At 43.9% G+C, this 26802-nt stretch overlaps 1 protein-coding gene across 7 annotated transcripts in view; it reads right to left on the reverse strand.

The window, feature by feature from the left end:
- The window catches only part of GAK (cyclin G associated kinase), a 609434-nt gene that overhangs the window by 450003 nt on the left and 132629 nt on the right, over positions 1 to 26802 (reverse strand). For 6 of the 7 annotated variants that reach the window (XM_073684854.1, XM_073684861.1, XM_073684827.1 and 3 more), the window contains 3 exons: positions 13306 to 13431; positions 12646 to 12735; positions 9472 to 9607 (listed from right to left, as the gene is read on the reverse strand). In XM_073684854.1, the coding sequence (XP_073540955.1) occupies positions 9472 to 9607; positions 12646 to 12735; positions 13306 to 13431 (352 nt within the window). Of the gene's footprint in view, positions 1 to 9471; positions 9608 to 12645; positions 12736 to 13305; positions 13432 to 17399; positions 17436 to 26802 lie in introns of those variants that run through there. The other variant, XM_073684869.1, reaches the window with a different exon arrangement.

The raw sequence follows: 26802 nt of genomic DNA on the forward strand, positions 1-26802 counted from the left end.
CTGACACATCCTCTATATACTACACCACACAGGAGAGCTGACAGATCCTCTATATACTACACCACACAGGAGAGCTGACAGATCCTCTATATACTACACCACACAGGAGAGCCGGCAGATCCTCTATATACTACACCACACAGGAGAGCCGACACATCCTCTATATACTACACCACACAGGAGAGCCGACACATCCTCTATATACTACACCACACAGGAGAGCTGACAGATCCTCTATACACTACACCACACAGGAGAGCTGACAGATCCTCTATACACTACACCACACAGGAGAGCTGACACATCCTCTATATACTACACCACACAGGAGAGCTGACACATCCTCTATATACTACACCACACAGGAGAGCTGACACATCCTCTATATACTACACCACACAGGAGAGCTGACAGATCCTCTATATACTACACCACACAGGAGAGCTGACACATCCTCTATATACTACACCACACAGGAGAGCTGACACATCCTCTATATACTACACCACACAGGAGAGCTGACACATCCTCTATATACTACACCACACAGGAGAGCTGACAGATCCTCTATATACTACACCACACAGGAGAGCTGACAGATCCTCTATATACTACACCACACAGGAGAGCTGACACATCCTCTATATACTACACCACACAGGAGAGCTGACAGATCCTCTATATACTACACCACACAGGAGAGCTGACACATCCTCTATATACTACACCACACAGGAGAGCTGACACATCCTCTATATACTACACCACACAGGAGAGCCGACAGATCCTCTATATACTACACCACACAGGAGAGCTGACAGATCCTCTATATACTACACCACACAGGAGAGCTGACACATTCTCTATATACTACACCACACAGGAGAGCCGACACATCCTCTATATACTACACCACACAGGAGAGCCGACACATCCTCTATATACTACACCACACAGGAGAGCTGACACATCCTCTATATACTACACCACACAGGAGAGCCGACAGATCCTCTATATACTACACCACACAGGAGAGCCGACAGATCCTCTATATACTACACCACACAGGAGAGCCGACAGATCCTCTATATACTACACCACACAGGAGAGCTGACAGATCCTCTATATACTACACCACACAGGAGAGCCGACAGATCCTCTATATACTACACCACACAGGAGAGCTGACACATCCTCTATATACTACACCACACAGGAGAGCTGACACATCCTCTATACACTACACCACACAGGAGAGCCGACACATCCTCTATATACTACACCACACAGGAGAGCCGACACATCCTCTATATACTACACCACACAGGAGAGCTGACAGATCCTCTATATACTACACCACACAGGAGAGCTGACACATCCTCTATATACTACACCACACAGGAGAGCTGACAGATCCTCTATATACTACACCACACAGGAGAGCTGACACATCCTCTACATACTACACCACACAGGAGAGCTGACACATCCTCTATATACTACACCACACAGGAGAGCTGACAGATCCTCTATATACTACACCACACAGGAGAGCTGACACATCCTCTATATACTACACCACACAGGAGAGCTGACACATCCTCTATATACTACACCACACAGGAGAGCTGACAGATCCTCTATATACTACACCACACAGGAGAGCTGACACATCCTCTATATACTACACCACACAGGAGAGCTGACAGATCCTCTATATACTACACCACACAGGAGAGCTGACACATCCTCTATATACTACACCACACAGGAGAGCTGACACATCCTCTATATACTACACCACACAGGAGAGCTGACAAATCCTCTATATACTACACCACACAGGAGAGCCGACATCCTCTATATACTACACCACACAGGAGAGCTGACAAATCCTCTATATACTACACCACACAGGAGAGCTGACAGATCCTCTATATACTACACCACACAGGAGAGCCGACACATCCTCTATATACTACACCACACAGGAGAGCCGACATCCTCTATATACTACACCACACAGGAGAGCTGACAAATCCTCTATATACTACACCACACAGGAGAGCTGACAGATCCTCTATATATTACACCACACAGGAGAGCCGACATCCTCTATATACTACACCACACAGGAGAGCTGACAGATCCTCTATATACTACACCACACAGGAGAGCCGACACATCCTCTATATACTACACCACACAGGAGAGCCGACATCCTCTATATACTACACCACACAGGAGAGCTGACAGATCCTCTATATACTACACCACACAGGAGAGCTGACAGATCCTCTATATACTACACCACACAGGAGAGCTGACACATCCTCTATATACTACACCACACAGGAGAGCTGACACATCCTCTATATACTACACCACACAGGAGAGCTGACAGATCCACCATATGCCAGACTACAGCACTGGTGCAGGCTCCTGACCAATCACAGCACAGCTCCTTAACTGACCTGTGCTGGTGATGTCACATAAACAAAACTAACCCTGATTAACTTAATACTGGTAGGTTGCAGAGCAGCCAGACAGCAGCACAGCTCTCCAGGGCTGTTAAAACCTGAGAATAGCTGCTGCAACAGTGAATCCAAACAATGACACAATGAGCAACCACCCAGCTGATTGGAAGACACAAAGCCTCCCAATAAGCACACAGTCAGCTGTGAAAGGAAGAGTGCACCGTTCTGTGAGGAGTGCTACTCGCCATGCATGCCAGTACAGATGCGAAGCAGCATCGCTTGTGTCGATGAACAGTGCAGCTGGTAGTAGAATCTAAGTATGTGCTGCTCTCTGAGGAGCAGTGCACACAAAGGTGATACAAAGGTGAGCACTTGCAGTGAATGTGGAGGACCTGTGCTTCCGCCAGTGAGCAGTAAGGGAGCGGGGCCCTCAAGTGGATTCTCCGGTGGGCCGGTCTGACCCTGATTGAGCAGATGGCAGACACATAGGTTTTGCAGATTTGACCAATTATTCTGTGGTTCTGGAGGATCTATATCTAACTGTGGCCAGCTTTTTCTTTTCTATCACTACTAGTATATCTAGAACTTATTTCAGAAGTGCATGATATGTGCGTCCAGCCAGAGCTTGACAAATTAAATTTTAACCACTTAACATCATATTCCGGCTCCCTGCCTTTGATGGGGGCTCTCAAGTCGAGCCAGCATCTTTGCCGGCAGATGATCACTGTAATAAACAGCCATTATCTGCCCCTAAGTCCCCGCAAAAATGAAAAATAGCCTGATCCTTAAGAGGTTAAACTCCAGCAGCAAATATTCTTATGTGATGTGGCTGGAAATAAGGGGGCACTTTTTTTTTTTTTTTTTTTTTTTTTAGTTCTTTCAAAAACAGATTTAACAAATGGCAAAGAAAACGACGGAGGTTCAAAAGAAAATTCACAATGGATTTTTTTCATTTTCTATTTCTCAGTGTGAACACACCTTTATTCTGTCCAAATAAAATCCCCCTTGAAGTTTGAGTTCTTTACAATGTTTGCACCAGGACAGGCTTTTTTCTGACAAGCCACACTTCATCAGATGCTGGCCTTTCAGAAAACGCATGTGTCAAACTTTGGAAAAAAAGAAGGAAAATGCTCTCACAATACCAGATCACTGCCAGACTGTTTTCATCATGATAAGTGCCAGATCCTGTGCTCCTGACCCACAGAGAATCAAGAAAAAATTCACTAGGAAAGCCAACGGGGAATAAAATCTTCAAGCTTTATTTCATAATCAAAATGATAAAATTTCCACAGGTTGGTGAAGAAAACACTGACGCGTTTCTGGAGTCCCATGCTCCCCGAGTCACAAAGTATAGTGGTAAATGAATATGGATGAAGCTTTTAAAGGAAAAAATCTCACATGTGAAACAACTTCTCAATTATCTAGGTCAGATGACCAAGAAGGAAGCCATATCCTTCAGTATCTTAGGAGCCTATCTAATAAATGACATGGGTGCAAGGGAAAAAATAACATTATCAAGGGAAAAAACTGGTGGTTAAAATAAAAAAATACTTATGCCCATGTACAATAAATCTCAATAAATTAACTTTGTACCAGTTTTATAATCCATCCCCTTAGGCTGTTTCCTGTCAAGTGTAATGATCCAGAAAGCTTCCCTCATAAAAAGGTTTACATTGACAGCTACCACCCAGCTTAGGAGCTGTAACTATATCTATACCAAAAAAAACACAGACTACTTTACCTTCATGTCACTCCAAGGAGTTTAACAGCTCCTGAGTACGTGATGTTGTTGCTATTGATGTTAGAAATGTGCCGAAATCCTTTTTTTTAATTTACGGCTAATACAGCCTATATATTTCACTTCACAAAAGGTGCATTTAATGCAGTAGATGATGGGACATGTTTCACAGTTAATGAAGGAATTCATGTTGTGAGAATTGTCTATTAAGGTTATTTGGCAGCATTTATTGCCAATGATTTGTGAAAACCTTTAATCATTAACAAGGTTGCGTTCTTGGTGCGTTTTTCATACAAACTTGGAGACAGCATGTTCCCAATAAATTTACATCTCCTAGCTACACGTTTATACACCTTATTCAAAATTTCATGTTAAGTGTCATCCTGCTCTAAAACGGGGATGTAGTTTTTGATAAAGGTGATAAATATTTCAATAATACTGATCAGGTTATTGTTCTTTTTTTTTTTACTTTACAGATCATATATCTTTTCTCTTTATTACCAAAGTTTTTACATAAGCCATATCAATGATTTTATCAGTGTAACCGGTTTCCTTGAGATTCTTTTTTTTTATGATAAATGATTCTTTCTTGTACAAAATATCATCAGAGCACAACTTTTTTGCTCTGACTAATTCGCCATAAGAAATAGCTGCGATTGTGTGGAATGGGTGACAACTGTCTGCACGTAATATGGTATTCCCACTGACTGGTTTCTGAAAAAGGGAACGTGATATTTTTAGATGTTTAAACACCAGTAAGGGCAATATACAAAAGTCATAAGTTACTTACCGGTAACGGGATTTCTCGGAACCCATGACAGCACCACGAGAGAGGGGATCCGCCCACCAAGGACAGGAAACCTACAGATAAAAAGGGCGGTGCCTCTCTCCCGCATCAGTTTGGATTACAGAGCATTGAGAGGACCGCCAGGTTAATAAACACAGCAAATAATAACAAAATTACTATACCATACACCACCTATTAAGTCTGAAATTATAATAAACAGGGAGTGCACCCACAAACTTGAACGGAGGCAATATCAGGGTACTGTCATAGTCTTTGAAAAATCCCATTACCGATAAGTAACTTATGACTATCGGTCGACCATGACAGCACCACGAGAGAATTACAGAGATGAAGAAGTCTAGGGAGGGACCACAGCCTGGAGCACCCTTCTCCCAAATGTGAGGTCAGTTGGAACACCCATATCCAGTCTATAGTGCCTATAAAATGTAGAAGGAGAGGACCAGGTAGCAGCCTTACACATGTCTTCAATCGAGACACCTGTCTTCTCCGCCCAGGAAGTCGCCACAGCCCGGGTGGCATGGGCCTTCAACCCTTTGTGGCACTTGCTTGCTGCTAGATGTATAAGCTAGAGAAATAGTCTCCCTAGTCCATCTAGCTATGGTGGACTTTGTGACTTTAAACCCTTTCCCAACCCCTTGGTAGGATATAAACAATGAACTATCTTTCCTAAAGTGCTTGATAACAGAGAGGTACCTAAACCACATATCTCCTCATGTCTAATCTATGTAATTCTGCTTCTTTCTGGTTACACGGATTAGCACAGGAGGGTAGGACTACTTCTTGAAGTCTGTGGAAACGAGAAGCTACTTTAGGGAGATAGAGTAATTCTTAAACCTGATCCCGCCTATCATCCAGGATTTGAGTAAAGGGCAAAGCCGAAGACAGAGCCCGAATGTCACTAATCCTCCTAGCCGAAGTTAAAGCTATTAGTAGCGCTGTTTTAAGGGAGAGGGATTTAAGGGTTGCTTATTCTATTGGCTAAAAAGGCAGTCAAGGCCTTTTGAACCAATTTTTGTCCCAGGGAACCATGTTGCTTTTGATGATGAGTCTAGATCTAAACGCTGCCTTAATGAATCGAGAAACCCAATAGTTGCCCGCCAGATCACAGCTATACAGGGCGCCTAAGGCAGAAACCTGAACTTTTAGGGTGCTGGTGGATAACCCTAGTTCAAGACCCTTTGGTAAACACTCCAAAACCTTTTCCTATTGGCACCTCCTCATCAACTCTACATCCAGAAAAAGACAAAAACTTTTTTCAAGTTCTGGCATAAATTTGAGTTTTAACAGGTTTTCTGCTACGCATTAGGGTAGCTACTAGAACTTGAGAAAACCCTTTCTCGCTTAGCAATGACCTTTCAAGTTCTATACCATCAAGTGGAGGCTAGATGCTTGAGGATGGACTATTAGACCCTGGAATAGGAACTCCAGAACCTCGGGCAGGACCCAAGGTTCGGATATGGACATGCTCCCCAGGCATGAGAACCAGGGTCTCCTGGGCCAAAAAGGTGCGAACAGCAGAACCCTTGCCTTGTCCTCCCTGATATTTCCTATGACCACGGGAAGAAGGGCCAACAGGGGAAAGGCATAGGCCAGGCTGAAATCCCAAGTCATCAGGAGGGCATCCACTGCCAGGGGATTTTCTCTGGGATTTAGGAAACAGAAAAGCCTTTTGGCAAACAGGTCTACCACCGGAGGCCCCCATCTTCGGACTATTTGGGACAAAATGTCTTATTTTAGTTCCTATTCTCCCTGCCTCAGAGGATAGCGGCTTAAGTAGACTGCTCTTGTATTTTCTTCTCCCCTTATATGGAGGGCCTTTAAGGAAAGGAGATGACTTTCCGTGACCTGAAAGAGATGATCCGTCACTCTCATCAGCGATCTTGACCGTGTACCCCCCTGGTGGTTCACGTCTGCTACCGCAAGTCTATTATCCGAAAGGATCTTTACATTCTGACCTTGGAGGAAAACTAAGAAATTATTAACCGATTTGTCCACTGCCAGCAGCTCTTTTGCGTTGGAGGAGAGGCCCTTTTCGTTATTTGACCAGGTGCCCTGGGCTACCATATTCCCCAAATGGGCTCCCCACCCACTGGGACTCGCATCGGTGGTAATTTTTCTAGTGGTACCCAGGGAACCCCTCAAGATAGGTTTGCCTCGTCCTCCAACCACTGTAAGGACTTTATTGACTGGGGTGACACTCGTGGTGCTGTCAAACTGAGGCAAGAAAGAGGTTCCGCCCCTTTTAAGCCTCTAGGTTTCCTGTCCTTGGTGGGCAGATCCCCTCTCTCATGGTGCTGTCACGGTCGACCAATAAAATTCTATGCCGTTACTAGGGCCATTAAAAGTGAAACTTAGATTAATGTCATTATGATTAAGGTAATGAATGAAGTCTAGTATGGTCGCGATGTCATGGGACCACACAATGAGAATGGTATGGTCGCCATGTGGACGACAGACTAAATGAGCAAGCAAACAGATTACCAAAAAAAAATTTTAATGTTCCTCCCACCAAGCGACGAATAGTATTGCTAAAGAGGGGGAGAAGCGAGACCCCATTGGGGCTCCTTTGATTTGAATAAGAACTCCTTATTGAAACTGAAAAAAATTGTGTTTAAGTAAATAATCTATGGCCATTAAGATAAACTCTTTTAATTGTAAAGTATAAGTACTGTATCGGTTGAGATGGAAAGAAATGTCCTCTAATGGCAGATCACGTGGAATGCAGGAATATAGTTTCACTTTATCACATGAAATAAAACTATAATTGTCTTTCCATTCAATGTTGTCCACTGCTTGCAATACAATTAAAAGAGTTTATCTTAATGGCCATAGATTATTTACTTAAACACAATTTTTTTCAGTTTCAATAAGGAGTTCTTATTCAAATCAAAGGAGCCCCAATGGGGTCTCGCTTCTCCCCCTCTTTAGCAATACTATTCGTCGCTTGGTGGGAGGACCATTAAAATTTTTTTTGGTAATCTGTTTGCTTGCTCATTTAGTCTGGTATGGTCACTATGTGGATGACATTCTCATTGTGTGGTCCCATGACATCACGACCAATATCAGACTTCATTAATTACCTTAATAATAACGACATTAATCTTTGTTTCACTTTTAATGGCCCTAGTAACAGAATAGAATTTTTGGATATTGCTCTTACTTGTGTTTCAACATTCAAGAAAAAAAAAAAAAAAAAAAATCACATGTTCCCTTTTTCGGAAACCTGTCAGTGGGAATACCACATAACGTGCAGACAGTCATCACCCATTCCACACTCAGCCACTTCCGGATCCCCTGCAGTCTCCTTCTGGCTTATTCCTCCCTCACGCCCTCCCCCCTCCAAGAGCCGCAAGCGTTTACACATGCCAACCGGTGTTGCACAGGGAACCGCCATCTTTTTTCCGGTTGCCGCCCCTGAGGCAAGCCCTACCAAGCGTGCCCTGCACCATGACGTCAGGGCGTGCGACCGCTAAGCCCATTGCTCCGGAGCGGTCATGTGTGTGGCAGGGGGAGGGCGGCACGGCGGTCTGCAGAAGCCCGGGACCTCTCAACCGCCCGTGCACGCACGTGCAGCAGGTCCCCGGGGAACCTGATAAAGGCGCATCCAGTACCTGAAGGCCGGCGCCATGGGCCCACAGCCAGTTCTGCCGGGACAGGCCTGAGTAAGTTCACATCTTCCACCGTGTTCTTCAACAAGGATTCCCATCAAGGACAGGAAACCAACTAAAGCGGGGGAGAGGTACCACCCTTTTATTACAGAAGATTTCCGGTCCTTGGTGGGCGGATTCTCTTTCAGGTGTGCTGTCATGGGTGAAGAGAAAATAGACAATTATCACAACATGGATTCCTTCATTAACTGAAGTCATCTACTGCATTAAATGCAGCTTTTGTGAAGTGAAATATATAGGCTATACTAGTCGCAAATTAAAAAAAAAGCTGGCAACGTAAACTTTGTTTTTATGAGGGAAGCTTTCTGGATCATTACATTTCACACAAAATAGCCCAAGGGGATGAATTATAAAACGGATAGAAAGTTAATTTAGTGAGATTTATTGTACATGGGCATAAGTATTTTTTATTATAACCACCAGTTTTTTCCCTTGCACCCATGTCATTTATTAGATAGGCTCCTAAGATACTGAAGGATATGGCTTCCTTCTTGGTCATCTGACCTAGATAATTGAAAAGTTGTTTCACATGTGGGATTTTATCTTTAAAAGCCTCATCCATATTCATTTACCACTATACTCTAAGGGCGCAGTGGACGCCAGAAACGCGTCAGTGTGTTTTCTTCACCAACATGTGGAAATTTAAACCTTTTCATTATGAAATGAAGCTTGAAGATTTTATTCCGCGTTTGCCTTTCCTACTACATTCTATCATGCGTGTCAGGAATACATTTGACTTGTACATTAAACATAAAATCGATATTGTATTAGCCCACTTACTAATGAGGCCATGAAAGACAAGGTACTTGGTATCATCTTCTGGTATTGAATAATTCCCATTGACAATACGAAGTTTGGCTCCATCTTCAAATGGATGCTGCTTGAAGCACAGTAAGTAAAGAATACAGCCAAGAGCCTGAGGCAAAGCACAGCATCACAAAAGATCAGAAATCAATGAAGGTCTTACTTAGCCAACAGTGACGCAAGATAAATTAAAACAAACAAAAAAATGTTAAAATCGGACAATTTTCCATCTGTCAAAGACTACCTGAGGACTTCACATTTGAATATTCTGCATAAAGAAATCAGAAATTAACAGGCCAATTCATCAAAGTGTTGGTGCCAGCTTACCAGCGTAAAACACTTACAAAATGGTGCAAGAATTTTGCGGAGCGATAAGCCAAAATGCTGTGACTTGTTGTTTCCACATTATCTTTGCTAATGAGGGCAGAGCTTGGGCAGAAAGAAGCATCTGCCACACCACTTTAGAGGTGTAACTTGCACCAGAAATGTTACTCCAGCCCTTGATTGGAGTATTATTTTTGGTGATGAGCACACAACTGAGAAGATTCATTGAGTTCATTAAGTGGTGTACTCCTCTTAATAAATTCTGTACATCTCACTACAACACACCTCTAAATGAACACCTGCATGTACAATGCCAGCCTTAAGGAATCAGCCCATAATTGTCCTGACTTAAAAACCGATAGAGAAATTACACCACCAATGTCTAATTTCATATCCCATCTTAGAGTGCGGTTGGTGTGCTTTATTCTGTTTATCAGCACATGATGAAAAAAGGCTGTGATGCACAGATGATTAGCTAAGCCAGCTCCCTTCTAGGTCGCTGGCTTAGGTAATCAACTGTGCCTGGAAGCCAGCACCCTCCTTAGTCATGGCTCATGTAGAGACACAGTAGGCGCTGGCTTAGGTAATCAACTGTGCCTGGAAGCCAGCTCCCTCCTTAATCATGGCTCATGTAGAGACACAGTAGACGCTGGCTTAGGTAATCAACTGTGCCTGGAAGCCAGCACCCTCCTTAGTCATGGCTCATGTAGAGACACAGTAGGCGCTGGCTTAGGTAATCAACTGTGCCTGGAAGCCAGCTCCCTCCTTAATCATGGCTCATGTAGAGACACAGTAGGCGCTGGCTTAGGTAATCAACTGTTCCTGGAAGCCAGCACCCTCCTTAGTCATGGCTCATGTAGAGACACAGTAGGCGCTGGCTTAGGTAATCAACTGTGCCTGGAAGCCAGCTCCCTCCTTAATCATGGCTCACGTAGAGACACAGTAGGCGCTGGCTTAGGTAATCAACTGTGCCTGGAAGCCAGCACCCTCCTTAGTCATGGCTCATGTAGAGACACAGTAGGCGCTGGCTTAGGTAATCAACTGTTCCTGGAAGCCAGCACCCTCCTTAGTCATGGCTCACGTAGAGACACAGTAGGCGCTGGCTTAGGTAATCAACTGTGCCTGGAAGCCAGCTCCCTCCTTAGTCATGGCTCATGTAGAGACACAGTAGGCGCTGGCTTAGGTAATCAACTGTGCCTGGAAGCCAGCTCCCTCCTTAGTCATGGCTCATGTAGAGACACAGTAGGCGCTGGCTTAGGTAATCAACTGTGCCTGGAAGCCAGCACCCTCCTTAGTCATGGCTCATGTAGAGACACAGTAGGCGCTGGCTTAGGTAATCAACTGTGCCTGGAAGCCAGCTCCCTCCTTAGTCATGGCTCATGTAGAGACACAGTAGGCGCTGGCTTAGGTAATCAACTGTGCCTGGAAGCCAGCACCCTCCTTAGTCATGGCTCATGTAGAGACACAGTAGGCGCTGGCTTAGGTAATCAACTGTTCCTGGAAGCCAGCACCCTCCTTAGTCATGGCTCATATAGAGACACAGTAGGCGCTGGCTTAGGTAATCAACTGTGCCTGGAAGCCAGCTCCCTCCTTAGTCATGGCTCATGTAGAGACACAGTAGGCGCTGGCTTAGGTAATCAACTGTGCCTGGAAGCCAGCTCCCTCCTTAGTCATGGCTCATGTAGAGACACAGTAGGCGCTGGCTTAGGTAATCAACTGTGCCTGGAAGCCAGCTCCCTCCTTAGTCATGGCTCATGTAGAGACACAGTAGGCGCTGGCTTAGGTAATCAACTGTGCCTGGAAGCCAGCACCCTCCTTAGTCATGGCTCATGTAGAGACACAGTAGGCGCTGGCTTAGGTAATCAACTGTTCCTGGAAGCCAGCACCCTCCTTAGTCATGGCTCATATAGAGACACAGTAGGCGCTGGCTTAGGTAATCAACTGTGCCTGGAAGCCAGCTCCCTCCTTAGTCATGGCTCATGTAGAGACACAGTAGGCGCTGGCTTAGGTAATCAACTGTGCCTGGAAGCCAGCTCCCTCCTTAGTCATGGCTCATGTAGAGACACAGTAGGCGCTGGCTTAGGTAATCAACTGTGCCTGGAAGCCAGCTCCCTTTCACACATAGAACAATAGGAAAGGGTCTGCACTCTGATGGCAGGTATAAAGTTTGTGCTCAGAGGGCAAGAAACAGTATAAAGAAATAGTAACCCTCAGCACATAACAAATTAGATAAATATGATTTTTTACAGCAAAACTAATTAATTCCAACACCGAGATGAAAACTGATAATTCTCAACGTTTCGGCTGGAGAGCCTTCATCACCCTCTTCCTTTCCACTGGACACCAATGTGACATATCTCCCCGTAATCAATTACTGAACATGTGATTCTCTCCAATATAAAACCTACAGATAAATCTTGATGAAGGCTCTCCAGCCGAAATGTTGAGAATTATTATCCATTTTCATCTGTTGGTGTTGGAATTATTAAATATAATTTTTGAGCAAAACTATCTTATTTGTTCTGTGCCGAGGGTTACTATTTCCTTAGTCCCTTTGACACATGTCAACCCACATCATGGAATTGGGACTAATTGAGATGGGATAAGTAAAGAAAAATAAAGTATTCTAGAAAGTTTCAATTATTTTTTAAGAGATAAAAATAACTGTTCCTGGATCACCTTGTTTTAGTTTAAAATCATTACTAAAGAAATTGCAAAACTGATTTAAGGAACAGCTAAACCATCATAACGGAATCTAATGCCAGTAAGTGTCAATAGAACAGACACAGGAATAAAAAAATATATATTTTTCTTTTGAATATTTACCCATATATCTTGTTTTTCTCCAATTGGAAAGTTTGAGTACAAGTCTATAATTTCAGGAGTCCTGTACATTGGTGTTGTGTTTCTAATCACCTGAAAAATGAATGGAAAAGTAATATGTTTTATTTATGTAATAATTTAATGTGAGCAGCTCCTGTGAGATATAGCTACTGCATGGTGATCAGATATCAGTTATAAAGCTAAGTTCTTTAACAGTCAATGGCTCTTCACTTGGAAATAGTTGGAAAATATTTTTTGGGAACTTTTTTTTTTTTTTTTAATATGGAAATGGTGAAGGAAAGGAAAGAACAGTGTTGGGATTTAGTGTAAGCAAAAAAGTTTGGGAACAAGGTGGCAACAGGTCAATGCATAATATGTTGTTTTTTTATTGTCTAGGCTTCAGATTATCTTCTGCAAATGTTCATTTTGGTGAGAAAAGTGATCTGCAATAGCAATTGCACCATCTCACAAAGCTATTTGGGATTGGCTGAATGTGCACGTCATTTCAATGCTTGGAGGGAGAAACCACTTGTACAGCTGATTTATGAAGGCAACAAAGGAATGGACTTGTTAAATTCGAAGCTTCATTGTATTCTGTCTATTTGGTAAACAGGCAGAACACAACAAAGCAAACATCAGTGGACATAACCATGTATTACTCACTTCATCCTCAACCGTTGCTCTTCTCTGCGCTGTCCAGTTATAATCAGGGTAATGTGCAATAGTGGTTGCACTGCCAAAGTCACACAATTTAACAGTTCCTTGGTTACTGATCAGCAAATTTTCCACCTGTAAAATAAAAATGAAGAAAAAAAATAGAATTAGACTTACCGGTAATTCGGTTTCTAAGACACGACAGCACACACGGGAGGGTAGCCTCCCCATCCTAATTAGGGACAGGAAAACAAGAGGTTAAATAGCCCCTCCCCAGTGTTTTCAAAGGACCACACAGTATGAATGCTCTAAATATTTTATTAACACTAAGGATTTTTCCATCAACAACCTAAGGGCGGGAATTACCAGTGCTGTCGTGGAGGGTCTTAGAAACCAAATGACAGGTAAGTCTAATTCTATTTTCTCCAATCCCCTCCATGAAAGTACACCTGGAGTAATACCAAAGAATGAATCTTAGGGAGCGACAACAGCCTGAAGGACTTTCCTTCCAAACGCTAGGTCTCTATTTGACATTACATCTAATCTATAATGTTTAACAAAGGTATGGACAGACAATGTAGCTGGCCTGCAGATCTGCTTGACGGATGCACTAGCCTTTTCAGCCCAAGAGACAGACATAGCTCTGGTGGAATGAGCTTTCAAAAATTGCCAGAGGAGGCAAATCTTGAAATATGTATGTTTCACAAATTGCTTTTTTAATCTTGCAATTTTCTTCCCTTTGTTGGGGCCTCCATAATGAACAAATAAGTTCTGATCCTTCCTCCAAGTTTCAGTCTGACTCAAGTAGTGGATTATAGTCCTTACATCCAATGCGTGGAATTCTCCTTCCTTGCTATTTGATGGATTTTGGCAAAAGGACGGGAGAATTATGGGCTGAGACATATGAAAATCAGACGTCACCTTGGGAAGAAAAGAAGGTTCCAACTGTAGGATGATCCTGTCCTCCAAAATACGACAATAAAGGTTCTCTGATGGACAGGGCTTGGATTTCACCCACTCTCCAGGCTGTAGTCAGAGCTATAAGTAATGCCGCTTTCCAAGACAATTTGTTTATGTGTGCCTCAGCTATTGGCTCGAAAGGATGCATAGCTAGGCCTCTAAAAACTATATTGAGATCCCAAGGTGAAATTATTTTAGCTCTTGTTGGATTTATCTGAGAAGCAGCTGTCATGAATCTCCAAATCCATCTGTTCTGGGCCAAATCATTATCAAAATAGGAGCTTAAAGCGGAGACTTGGACACCAAGTGTGCTTGGACTCAATCCTTTAGACAGACCTTTCTGCAGGAAGTCCAAGATTCTGGCCATGTCAGGCCAAAAGGGATCTAATGGACGAGGTTCATACCATAGTTTGAAAGCTTTCAAGATTTTTTAATAGATGGAATTTGTGACCTGTTTTCTGCTTTTCTGCAGTGTATGGATCACCTCCACTGAGAAGCCTCTGGCTCTTAAGAGGGCGGTCTCAGAAGCCAAGCCGCTAAAGACAAATTATGAGGGGTCAGATGGTAGATAGGGCCCTGATGCAGCAGATCGTGGATTTGAGGAAGCATCACCGGATCCACCATTTTTAGACTGTTCAATGTTCCGAACCATGCTCTTTTTGGCCACAAAGGAGTTATTAGAATCGTCTTGACTCTTTTGGACCTGATCTTTTGTAAGGTCCTTGGTAGCAACAGAATCGGGGGGAAAAGCATAAGTGAGTCCGACTTCCCAAGGGTGAGAGAATGCATCTATCCCTGTTGCGGAATCCTCAGTGTCCAAGGAGAAAAAAAAGCTCTTACTTTTGCGTTTTTCTGGTACGCAAACAAATCCACCTCTGGATATCCCCACTTTAGTACAATCATATGAAATATCTTTGAGATCAGATTCCCCTCCCCTGGATGAATGTCTTTCCTGCGCAATAGATCTGCCTGATAATTGACGGAGCCTCTCAGGTGCAGAGCCAACAAGCATGGTAGATGATGCTCCGCCCAGTGGAAGATCCTTTCCGAGATCATTTGCAATTTCCAGTTTTTTTATTTTTACTTCCCTGATGTCTCAAGTGGGCTACGGTTGTCATATTGTCCGAGTAGACCCCGACATGTGACCCCTGAAGTAGAGAATTGGCCACCCATAGGGTTTCTTCCACCGCTTTCAACTCTCTTAGGTTCGAAAATTGTTCAGCGATTTCTTGTGACCAGACTCGTTGAAAGGCCACGTGGGAGACTACTGCTCCCCATTCCCTTTTGCTTGTGTCTGTTTTGACCGATATCAAGGGAAGTTGAAGCCATGAAGAACCTTTCTGCAGATTTTCTGGACAGAGCCACCACCTTAAAGATGCTTTTACCTTCTCTGGCAGATGAATCCTGCTGGTTAGGGAACTTGGAGATCTGTCCCAACGGGAAAGGATGTAGTTTTGAAGAACCCTCGAATACGCTTGAGCCCAAGGTACAGCTTGAATAGATGAGGTCATGGTCCCGAGGATGGACATGGCTAATTATATTGAGACTCTGCTCCTGTTCTTCAGCGCATAAACTTGAGGGTCATCTGAAGGTCTTTTTCCAAACATGGAACTGAGGGAGCCATCACTAAAAAAATAGTCTAAATAGGGGACAATGCTGATATTCCGCCTTCTTAGACAAGCTACCACCTCTGCCATGATCTTTAAGAATAAACGGGGTGCCGACGGAAATTCCAAAGGGAAGTACATTGAACTGAAAATGGATTACCCTTTGATTCTGACTTACGGCAAATCTGAGGAATTTACTGTAGGCCGGGTGAATTGGCACATGGTAGTATGCCTTTTGCAGGTCTATTGTTGCCATGACAAATCCTTCCCCAATCAGCGTGATCGTGGACCTTATCGACTCCATCTTGAACCTTCTGTATTACACATATTGGTTGAGATGTTTTAGATTAAGGATTAACCTGTAGGAACTTGAAACCTTTTTCAACAGAAACACCCGAGAATAATGACCTTGTCCTAGTTCCATGCAAGGCACTGGTGATAAAACTTCAGAGTTTTGAAGATTCTGAAGACCTGTCATTAGGATCTTTTGTAACCTTGCAGAAGGTAAGGATGTTACTTCTACCCTTCTTGGAGGGTAGGTAGCAAAGTCTATATAGGCTCCTACCGCCACCATGTCCAGGATCTTTCTGTCAGTAGAGATCAGCTGCCATTGTGGATGGAAGCTTGCAGTCCTGCCTCCTACCTTCTTGGCGTCATTGTCTGTCTTGCCTTGAACTTAGAAAGATATTCTTCCCTCTTCCCCTTTTTGGGTAACTCCAGCGACAAGCTTTACCCTTGCCTCTATACTGAAATGTTTGCTGCTGTTGCTGCTAAGGGGGGGAAAATGGTCTCTTCCTCAAATTCCTTGAAATCTTCGGCTCTGGCAGAGACGACTTCTTGTTAGATGCTTTCTCCAACAGCTCGTCCAAGACTGCTCCAAACATATACTCTCCTTTAAACGGGATGGAACAAAGCTTAGACTTTGATGCATTGTCCCCACTCCACATGTTCAACCATAGAGCTCTTCTTGTGGAATTAGATAAGGCTGCCGATCTTGCCGCAATCTTGACAGACTCCGCTGAGGCATCAGCTAGGAATTCAGTGACTTTTTGTAACAAAGTAAGAGATGCAAGGAGGTCCTCCTGAGGAGTACCCTTCTAGAGATGTTCTTCTAATTGTTGTAACCAGAGGAACATGGAAGTGCTACACAAATCGAAGCGATATTCGTCTTCAGGGAAGCCGACGCTGTTTCCCACGTCTTCCTCAGCAAACTGTCCATCTTCCTATCCATTGGATCCTTCAGTGGGAAGTCTTCAAAGGGAAGGGTTGTCTTCTTCGCTACCCTTACCACTTGCATATCCACTTTCAGAATTTCTGTCCATAATTTAGCCGTATTTTCATCCAGAGGGAATCTATACTTTATTTCTCCCGTAACACTAAGCCTTTTTTCTGGTGACTCCCATTCATCAATTATCAGACTACGAATGTTGTCATGCACCGCGAACACTAACTTCTAATTGGATTTCAGACCCCAAAACATCTCATCCTGAACTGTACAGGTCTTCTTCTCCACCCCAGCTGCATAGTATCTCTCACCTGCAAGAACAATTCTTCCATATTCTTGGCAGAAAAGTAATACTTCTTCTCCTCCTCACGTTAGTCACTTAGAACACCTTCCTCAGGTTCCTCCATGGATCCAAATTCTTCTGAATCAGAGGTATCCCTAACCGTATACTTTCTCCTTTTCAGTGGCAAGGGACCCTCAGCTCTGGCTTGCGAAAATGACTGCGAGAAGGAGGCTAGGGAGGATTGTATTTCCTGCAAAACCATTCCCCTGACTTCTTCCATATGGAAAGGCTGTTCCTCCTTCACAATGCTGTTAGTACATTTCTGGCATTGGGGTTTCTTATGCCCTGAAGCAAGCTTTTTCCTACAAATGGCACATTTGCGAATTGTAGCATTCTCTCCCTCTCTCGGTGAAGGATCCTTGTCTTCCTAAAATTAGAAAGGGGAGATTTTAAAATACAATTTTGGATCCTGCTCAATAGAGAATGGGGAACAACCTTGCCCCCGAGTACTTATTGGGGCCGGGTTAGCGCTGGGCTCTGCTGATGCAGTCTTTGAGACAACACCCTCCCATAAGCAGCAAAATATTCTGTCCTACCTTAATGGTGTCTTCTCATCTGGGTCTTATATAGATGAGACCAAGATCCAGCACCAAATTTCCACCAGGTGAGAGCTCCTCAATTCCTGGGCCAAAACCGCAGTTTCCAGTTAGAATTTCCAGCTGCGGCCCCATGTGTTCCACGGTGTAACGCAACCGGAAGGGACGTCCCGCAGGCCGAATACCCGACTTCCGGCGCATCCTGCATGTGCGCCAGAAAGCAGCCACGGAGGACAGAGGAGACTTCGGCTGGGGAGCTACAGGAGGCCCCCAGCCCCAACCTCACTCAGCTTTACCCATTGGCGCAGGCGAGTGAGGAGGTCCTGCTCCAGAGGGAACGGGAGCTGCAAGGGAAGGAAGGCCGGAGGAGAAAGCTCCCTGCAGCCCGACACAGGTAAATTTAGTAGGGCCCTGCTCGCCGGCCGCAGCCTCCCTAGGTAACCAGGTGTGCTGTCCAGGTGTGCTGTAGGGACAGGAAAACACTGGGGATGGTATCAGGGAGGCGATATTTAACCTCTTGTTTTCCTGTCCCTAATTAGGATGGGGAGGCTACCTCCTGGGTGTGCTGTCGTGGAGGGGATTGGAGAAAAAAACAGTTTTAAAATATTAATATAATTGAGAGCTTTTAAAATTGGTTACTACAGTGTCTTCCAATTCAGTCCTTAAAGGGAACCTGTCACGTCCCAATTGCTATGTACACTGACCCCATTGCTAAGTTAGTGATTGGATGTGCATCACTAATAAGCTTTTTTCATTAAAATTGGTGGTAGTATAATGATTTTATAACATTATATACACTTTGTCCTACCTGCTCGTATTCAGTCATAGGGGTGTGATTCTGTCATTCAGTCATGGCCCATGTATTTGAATTATTGCTCCCAGCAAGGTTGCGTCTAGATCGGAGGTGATGTTTTGTGCTCCTAACTTTAGCCACTCCAATCTAGACGCTTCACTGCTAAGGAGAGTAGATCGGAGTTGCTGGAGTTGGGGCCTCAGTAATCCCCCCCCCCCCCCAATGTAGACCGTTCAGCACCGACACCACTAGATCGGAGTTGCTGGAGTGAGGGCCTAAGTAATCCCCCCCCCAATGTAGACTGTTCAGCACTGACACCACTAGAACGGAGTTGCTGGAGTGAGGGTCTCAGTAATCCCCCCCCCCCCCCGATGTAGACCGTTCAGCACTGACACCACTAGATCGGAGTTGCTGGAGTGAGGGCCTCAGTAATCCCCCCCCAATGTAGACCGTTCAGCACTGACACCACTAGATCGGAGTTGCTGGAGTGAGGGCCTCAGTAATCCCCCCCGATGTAGACCGTTCAGCACTGACACCACTAGATCGGAGTTGCTAGAGTGAGGGCCTCAGTAATCCCCCCCCGATGTAGACCGTTCAGCACTGACACCACTAGATCGGAGTTGCTGGAGTGAGGGTCTCAGTAATCCCCCCCCCGATGTAGACCGTTCAGCACTGACACCACTAGATCGGAGTTGCTGGAGTGAGGGCCTCAGTAATCCCCCCCGATGTAGACCGTTCAGAACTGACACCACTAGATCGGAGTTGCTGGAGTGAGGGCCTCAGTAATCCCCCCCCCCCCCGATGTAGAACGTTCAGCACTGACACCACTAGATCGGAGTTGCTGGAGTGAGGGCCTCAGTAATCCCCTCCGATGTAGACCGTTCAGCACTGACACCACTAGATCGGAGTTGCTGGAGTGAGGGCTTCAGTAATCCCCCCCGATGTAGACCGTTCAGCACTGACACCACTAGATCAGAGTTGCTGGAGTGAGGGCTTCAGTAATCCCCCCCGATGTAGACAGTTCAGCACTGACACCATTAGATCGGAGTTGCTGGAGTTGGGGCCTCTGTAATCCCCCCCCTATGTAGACCGTTCAGCACTGACACCACTAGATCGGAGTTGCTGGAGTTGGGGCCTCTGTAATCCCCCCCCAATGTAGACCGTTCAGCACTGACACCACTAGATCGGAGTTGCTGGAGTGAGGGCCTCCGTAATTCCCCCCGATGTAGACCGTTCAGCACTGACACCACTAGATCGGAGTTGCTGGAGTTGGGGCCTCCGTAATCCCCCCCGATGTAGACCGTTCAGCACTGACACCACTAGATCGGAGTAGATTCCAGGATTCTCATACCCCCTGCTGTCTAGTCGCCTCTTCTGTCTTTTTATTGTTTTTCTTATGCAATTGCTCATGTTTTTAATGGAGCTAACATCACAAGACAAAAATGTTTTTTTTTTGTTTTTATTTTTATTTTACACTTATATATTTTATGGATTTGGGCAAAATTCTTTGTCCTGATTAATGAAACTTACATTTTTATTGTCGCTTCATGTAATATAAAAAATTCCCCTCATCGCTGATAGTTCAGTTTTGCCAGAATGTGACTCTTCCCATTTGTCCACAGTCCTGTCCGCAGCAACGCCATTGTCAAGAGTGGGCGGAGCTCCGCGGAGAGAGGAGTAAAAGAGCGCCCCCGACAGTCACCATAATGTACAACACGGAAGTGACAAATTATTACAGGAATGTCCACGGTCACTGGAGAACACTGCTGGTAATATAAACATACATACAGGAATGTCCGCGGTCACTGGAGAACACGGCTGGTAATATATATATACATACAGGAATGTCCGGGGTCACTGGAGAACACTGCTGGTAATATATACATACATACATACATACAGGAATGTCCGGGGTCACTGGAGAACACTGCTGGTAATATATACATACATACAGGAATGTCCGGGGTCACTGGAGAACACTGCTGGTAATATATACATACATACAGGAATGTCCGCGGTCACTGGAGAACACTGCTGGTAATATATATATATATACATACATACAGGAATGTCCGGGGTCACTGGAGAACACTGCTGGTAATATATACATACATACATACAGGAATGTCCGGGGTCACTGGAGAACACTGCTGGTAATATATATATACATACATACAGGAATGTCTGCGGTCACTGGAGAACACTGCTGGTAATATATATATACATACATACAGGAATGTCCGCGGTCACTGGAGAACACTGCTGGTAATATATACAAACATACATACAGGAATGTCCGCGGTCACTGGAGAACACTGCTGGTAATATATACATACATACAGGAATGTCCGCGGTCACTGGAGAACACTGCTGGTAATATATACATACATACATACAGGAATGTCCGCGGTCACTGGAGAACACTGCTGGTAATATATACATACATACAGGAATGTCCGGGTTAACTGGAGAACACTGCTGGTAATATATACATACATACATACAGGAATGTCCGGGGTCACTGGAGAACACTGCTGGTAATATATACATACATACAGGAATGTCCGGGGTCACTGGAGAACACTGCTGGTAATATATACATACATACATACAGGAATGTCCGGGGTCACTGGAGAACACTGCTGGTAATATATACATACATACATACAGGAATGTCCGGGGTCACTGGAGAACACTGCTGGTAATATATACATACATACAGGAATGTCCGGGGTCACTGGAGAACACTGCTGGTAATATATACATACATACAGGAATGTCCGCGGTCACTGGAGAACACTGCTGGTAATATATATATATATACATACATACAGGAATGTCCGGGGTCACTGGAGAACACTGCTGGTAATATATATATACAGGAATGTCCGGGGTCACTGGAGAACACTGCTGGTAATATATACATACATACAGGAATGTCCGGGGTCACTGGAGAACACTGCTGGTAATATATATATACATACATACAGGAATGTCTGCGGTCACTGGAGAACACTGCTGGTAATATATATATACATACATACAGGAATGTCCGCGGTCACTGGAGAATACTGCTGGTAATATATACAAACATACATACAGGAATGTCCGCGGTCACTGGAGAACACTGCTGGTAATATATACATACATACAGGAATGTCCGCGGTCACTGGAGAACACTGCTGGTAATATATACATACATACATACAGGAATGTCCGCGGTCACTGGAGAACACTGCTGGTAATATATATATACATACATACATACAGGAATGTCCGGGTTAACTGGAGAACACTGCTGGTAATATATACATACATACATACAGGAATGTCCGGGGTCACTGGAGAACACTGCTGGTAATATATACATACATACAGGAATGTCCGGGGTCACTGGAGAACACTGCTGGTAATATATACATACATACAGGAATGTCCGGGGTCACTGGAGAACACTGCTGGTAATATATATATATACATACAGGAATGTCCGGGGTCACTGGAGAACACTGCTGGTAATATATATATACATACATACAGGAATGTCCGGGGTCACTGGAGAACACTGCTGGGAATATATACATACATACATACAGGAATGTCCGGGGTCACTGGAGAACACTGCTGGTAATATATACATACATACAGGAATGTCCGGGGTCACTGGAGAACACTGCTGGTAATATATACATACATACAGGAATGTCCGGGGTCACTGGAGAACACTGCTGGTAATATATACATACATACATACATACAGGAATGTCCGGGGTCACTGGAGAACACTGCTGGTAATATATACATACATACATACAGGTATGTCCGGGGTCACTGGAGAACACTGCTGGTAATATATATATACATACATACAGGAATGTCCGCGGTCACTGGAGAACACTGCTGGTAATATATACATACATACAGGAATGTCCGGGGTCACTGAAGAACACTGCTGGTAATATATACATACATACATACAGGAATGTCCGCGGTCACTGGAGAACACTGCTGGTAATATATATATACATACATACAGGAATGTCCGCGGTCACTGGAGAACACTGCTGGTAGTATATATATATACATACATACAGGAATGTCCGCGGTCACTGGAGAACACTGCTGGTAATATATATATACATACATACATACAGGAATGTCCGGGGTCACTGGAGAACACTGCTGGTAATATATACATACATACATACAGGAATGTCCGGGGTCACTGGAGAACACTGCTGGTAATATATACATACATACATACAGGAATGTCCGCGGTCACTGGAGAACACTGCTGGTAATATATATATACATACATACATACAGGAATGTCCGCGGTCACTGGAGAACACTGCTGGTAATATATATATACATACATACAGGAATGTCCGCGGTCACTGGAGAACACTGCTGGTAGTATATATATATACATACATACAGGAATGTCCGCGGTCACTGGAGAACACTGCTGGTAATATATATATACATACATACATACAGGAATGTCCGGGGTCACTGGAGAACACTGCTGGTAATATATATATACAGGAATGTCCGGGGTCACTGGAGAACACTGCTGGTAATATATACATACATACATACAGGAATGTCCGGGGTCACTGGAGAACACTGCTGGTAATATATATATACATACATACAGGAATGTCCGCGGTCACTGGAGAACACTGCTGGTAATATATACATACATACAGGAATGTCCGGGGTCACTGAAGAACACTGCTGGTAATATATACATACATACATACAGGAATGTCCGCGGTCACTGGAGAACACTGCTGGTAATATATATATACATACATACAGGAATGTCCGCGGTCACTGGAGAACACTGCTGGTAGTATATATATATACATACATACAGGAATGTCCGCGGTCACTGGAGAACACTGCTGGTAATATATATATACATACATACATACAGGAATGTCCGGGGTCACTGGAGAACACTGCTGGTAATATATACATACATACATACAGGAATGTCCGGGGTCACTGGAGAACACTGCTGGTAATATATACATACATACATACAGGAATGTCCGCGGTCACTGGAGAACACTGCTGGTAATATATATATACATACATACATACAGGAATGTCCGCGGTCACTGGAGAACACTGCTGGTAATATATATATACATACATACAGGAATGTCCGCGGTCACTGGAGAACACTGCTGGTAGTATATATATATACATACATACAGGAATGTCCGCGGTCACTGGAGAACACTGCTGGTAATATATATATACATACATACATACAGGAATGTCCGGGGTCACTGGAGAACACTGCTGGTAATATATACATACATACATACATACAGGAATGTCCGGGGTCACTGGAGAACACTGCTGGTAATATATACATACATACATACAGGAATGTCCGCGGTCACTGGAGAACACTGCTGGTAATATATATATACATACATACAGGAATGTCCGCGGTCACTGGAGAACACTGCTGGTAGTATATATATATACATACATACAGGAATGTCCGCGGTCACTGGAGAACACTGCTGGTAATATATATATACATACATACATACAGGAATGTCCGGGGTCACTGGAGAACACTGCTGGTAATATATACATACATACAGGAATGTCCGGGGTCACTGGAGAACACTGCTGGTAATATATATATACATACATACATACATACAGGAATGTCCACGGTCACTGGAGAACACTGCTGGTAATATATACATACATACAGGAATGTCCGCGGTCACTGGAGAACACTGCTGGTAATATATACATACATACAGGAATGTCCGGGGTCACTGGAGAACACTGCTGGTAATATATATATACATACATACAGGAATGTCTGCGGTCACTGGAGAACACTGCTGGTAATATATATATACATACATACAGGAATGTCCGCGGTCACTGGAGAACACTGCTGGTAATATATACAAACATACATACAGGAATGTCCGCGGTCACTGGAGAACACTGCTGGTAATATATACATACATACAGGAATGTCCGCGGTCACTGGAGAACACTGCTGGTAATATATACATACATACATACAGGAATGTCCGCGGTCACTGGAGAACACTGCTGGTAATATATATATACATACATACATACAGGAATGTCCGGGTTAACTGGAGAACACTGCTGGTAATATATACATACATACATACAGGAATGTCCGGGGTCACTGGAGAACACTGCTGGTAATATATACATACATACAGGAATGTCCGGGGTCACTGGAGAACACTGCTGGTAATATATACATACATACAAACATACAGGAATGTCCGGGGTCACTGGAGAACACTGCTGGTAATATATATATATACATACAGGAATGTCCGGGGTCACTGGAGAACACTGCTGGTAATATATATATACATACATACAGGAATGTCCGGGGTCACTGGAGAACACTGCTGGGAATATATACATACATACATACAGGAATGTCCGGGGTCACTGGAGAACACTGCTGGTAATATATACATACATACAGGAATGTCCGGGGTCACTGGAGAACACTGCTGGTAATATATACATACATACATACATACAGGAATGTCCGGGGTCACTGGAGAACACTGCTGGTAATATATACATACATACATACAGGTATGTCCGGGGTCACTGGAGAACACTGCTGGTAATATATATATACATACATACAGGAATGTCCGCGGTCACTGGAGAACACTGCTGGTAATATATACATACATACAGGAATGTCCGGGGTCACTGAAGAACACTGCTGGTAATATATACATACATACATACAGGAATGTCCGCGGTCACTGGAGAACACTGCTGGTAATATATATATACATACATACAGGAATGTCCGCGGTCACTGGAGAACACTGCTGGTAGTATATATATATACATACATACAGGAATGTCCGCGGTCACTGGAGAACACTGCTGGTAATATATATATACATACATACATACAGGAATGTCCGGGGTCACTGGAGAACACTGCTGGTAATATATACATACATACATACAGGAATGTCCGGGGTCACTGGAGAACACTGCTGGTAATATATACATACATACATACAGGAATGTCCGCGGTCACTGGAGAACACTGCTGGTAATATATATATACATACATACATACAGGAATGTCCGCGGTCACTGGAGAACACTGCTGGTAATATATATATACATACATACAGGAATGTCCGCGGTCACTGGAGAACACTGCTGGTAATATATATATACATACATACATACAGGAATGTCCGGGGTCACTGGAGAACACTGCTGGTAATATATACATACATACAGGAATGTCCGCGGTCACTGGAGAACACTGCTGGTAGTATATATATATACATACATACAGGAATGTCCGCGGTCACTGGAGAACACTGCTGGTAATATATATATACATACATACATACAGGAATGTCCGGGGTCACTGGAGAACACTGCTGGTAATATATATATACAGGAATGTCCGGGGTCACTGGAGAACACTGCTGGTAATATATACATACATACATACAGGAATGTCCGGGGTCACTGGAGAACACTGCTGGTAATATATATATACATACATACAGGAATGTCCGCGGTCACTGGAGAACACTGCTGGTAATATATACATACATACAGGAATGTCCGGGGTCACTGAAGAACACTGCTGGTAATATATACATACATACATACAGGAATGTCCGCGGTCACTGGAGAACACTGCTGGTAATATATATATACATACATACAGGAATGTCCGCGGTCACTGGAGAACACTGCTGGTAGTATATATATATACATACATACAGGAATGTCCGCGGTCACTGGAGAACACTGCTGGTAATATATATATACATACATACAGGAATGTCCGGGGTCACTGGAGAACACTGCTGGTAATATATACATACATACATACAGGAATGTCCGGGGTCACTGGAGAACACTGCTGGTAATATATACATACATACATACAGGAATGTCCGGGGTCACTGGAGAACACTGCTGGTAATATATACATACATACATACAGGAAT

The sequence above is a fragment of the Phyllobates terribilis genome, unplaced genomic scaffold, assembly GCF_046119375.1.
Source record: "Phyllobates terribilis strain yellow unplaced genomic scaffold, ASM4611937v1 Scaffold_1__5_contigs__length_1240528914, whole genome shotgun sequence".
Lineage (NCBI taxonomy): Eukaryota > Metazoa > Chordata > Amphibia > Anura > Dendrobatidae > Phyllobates > Phyllobates terribilis.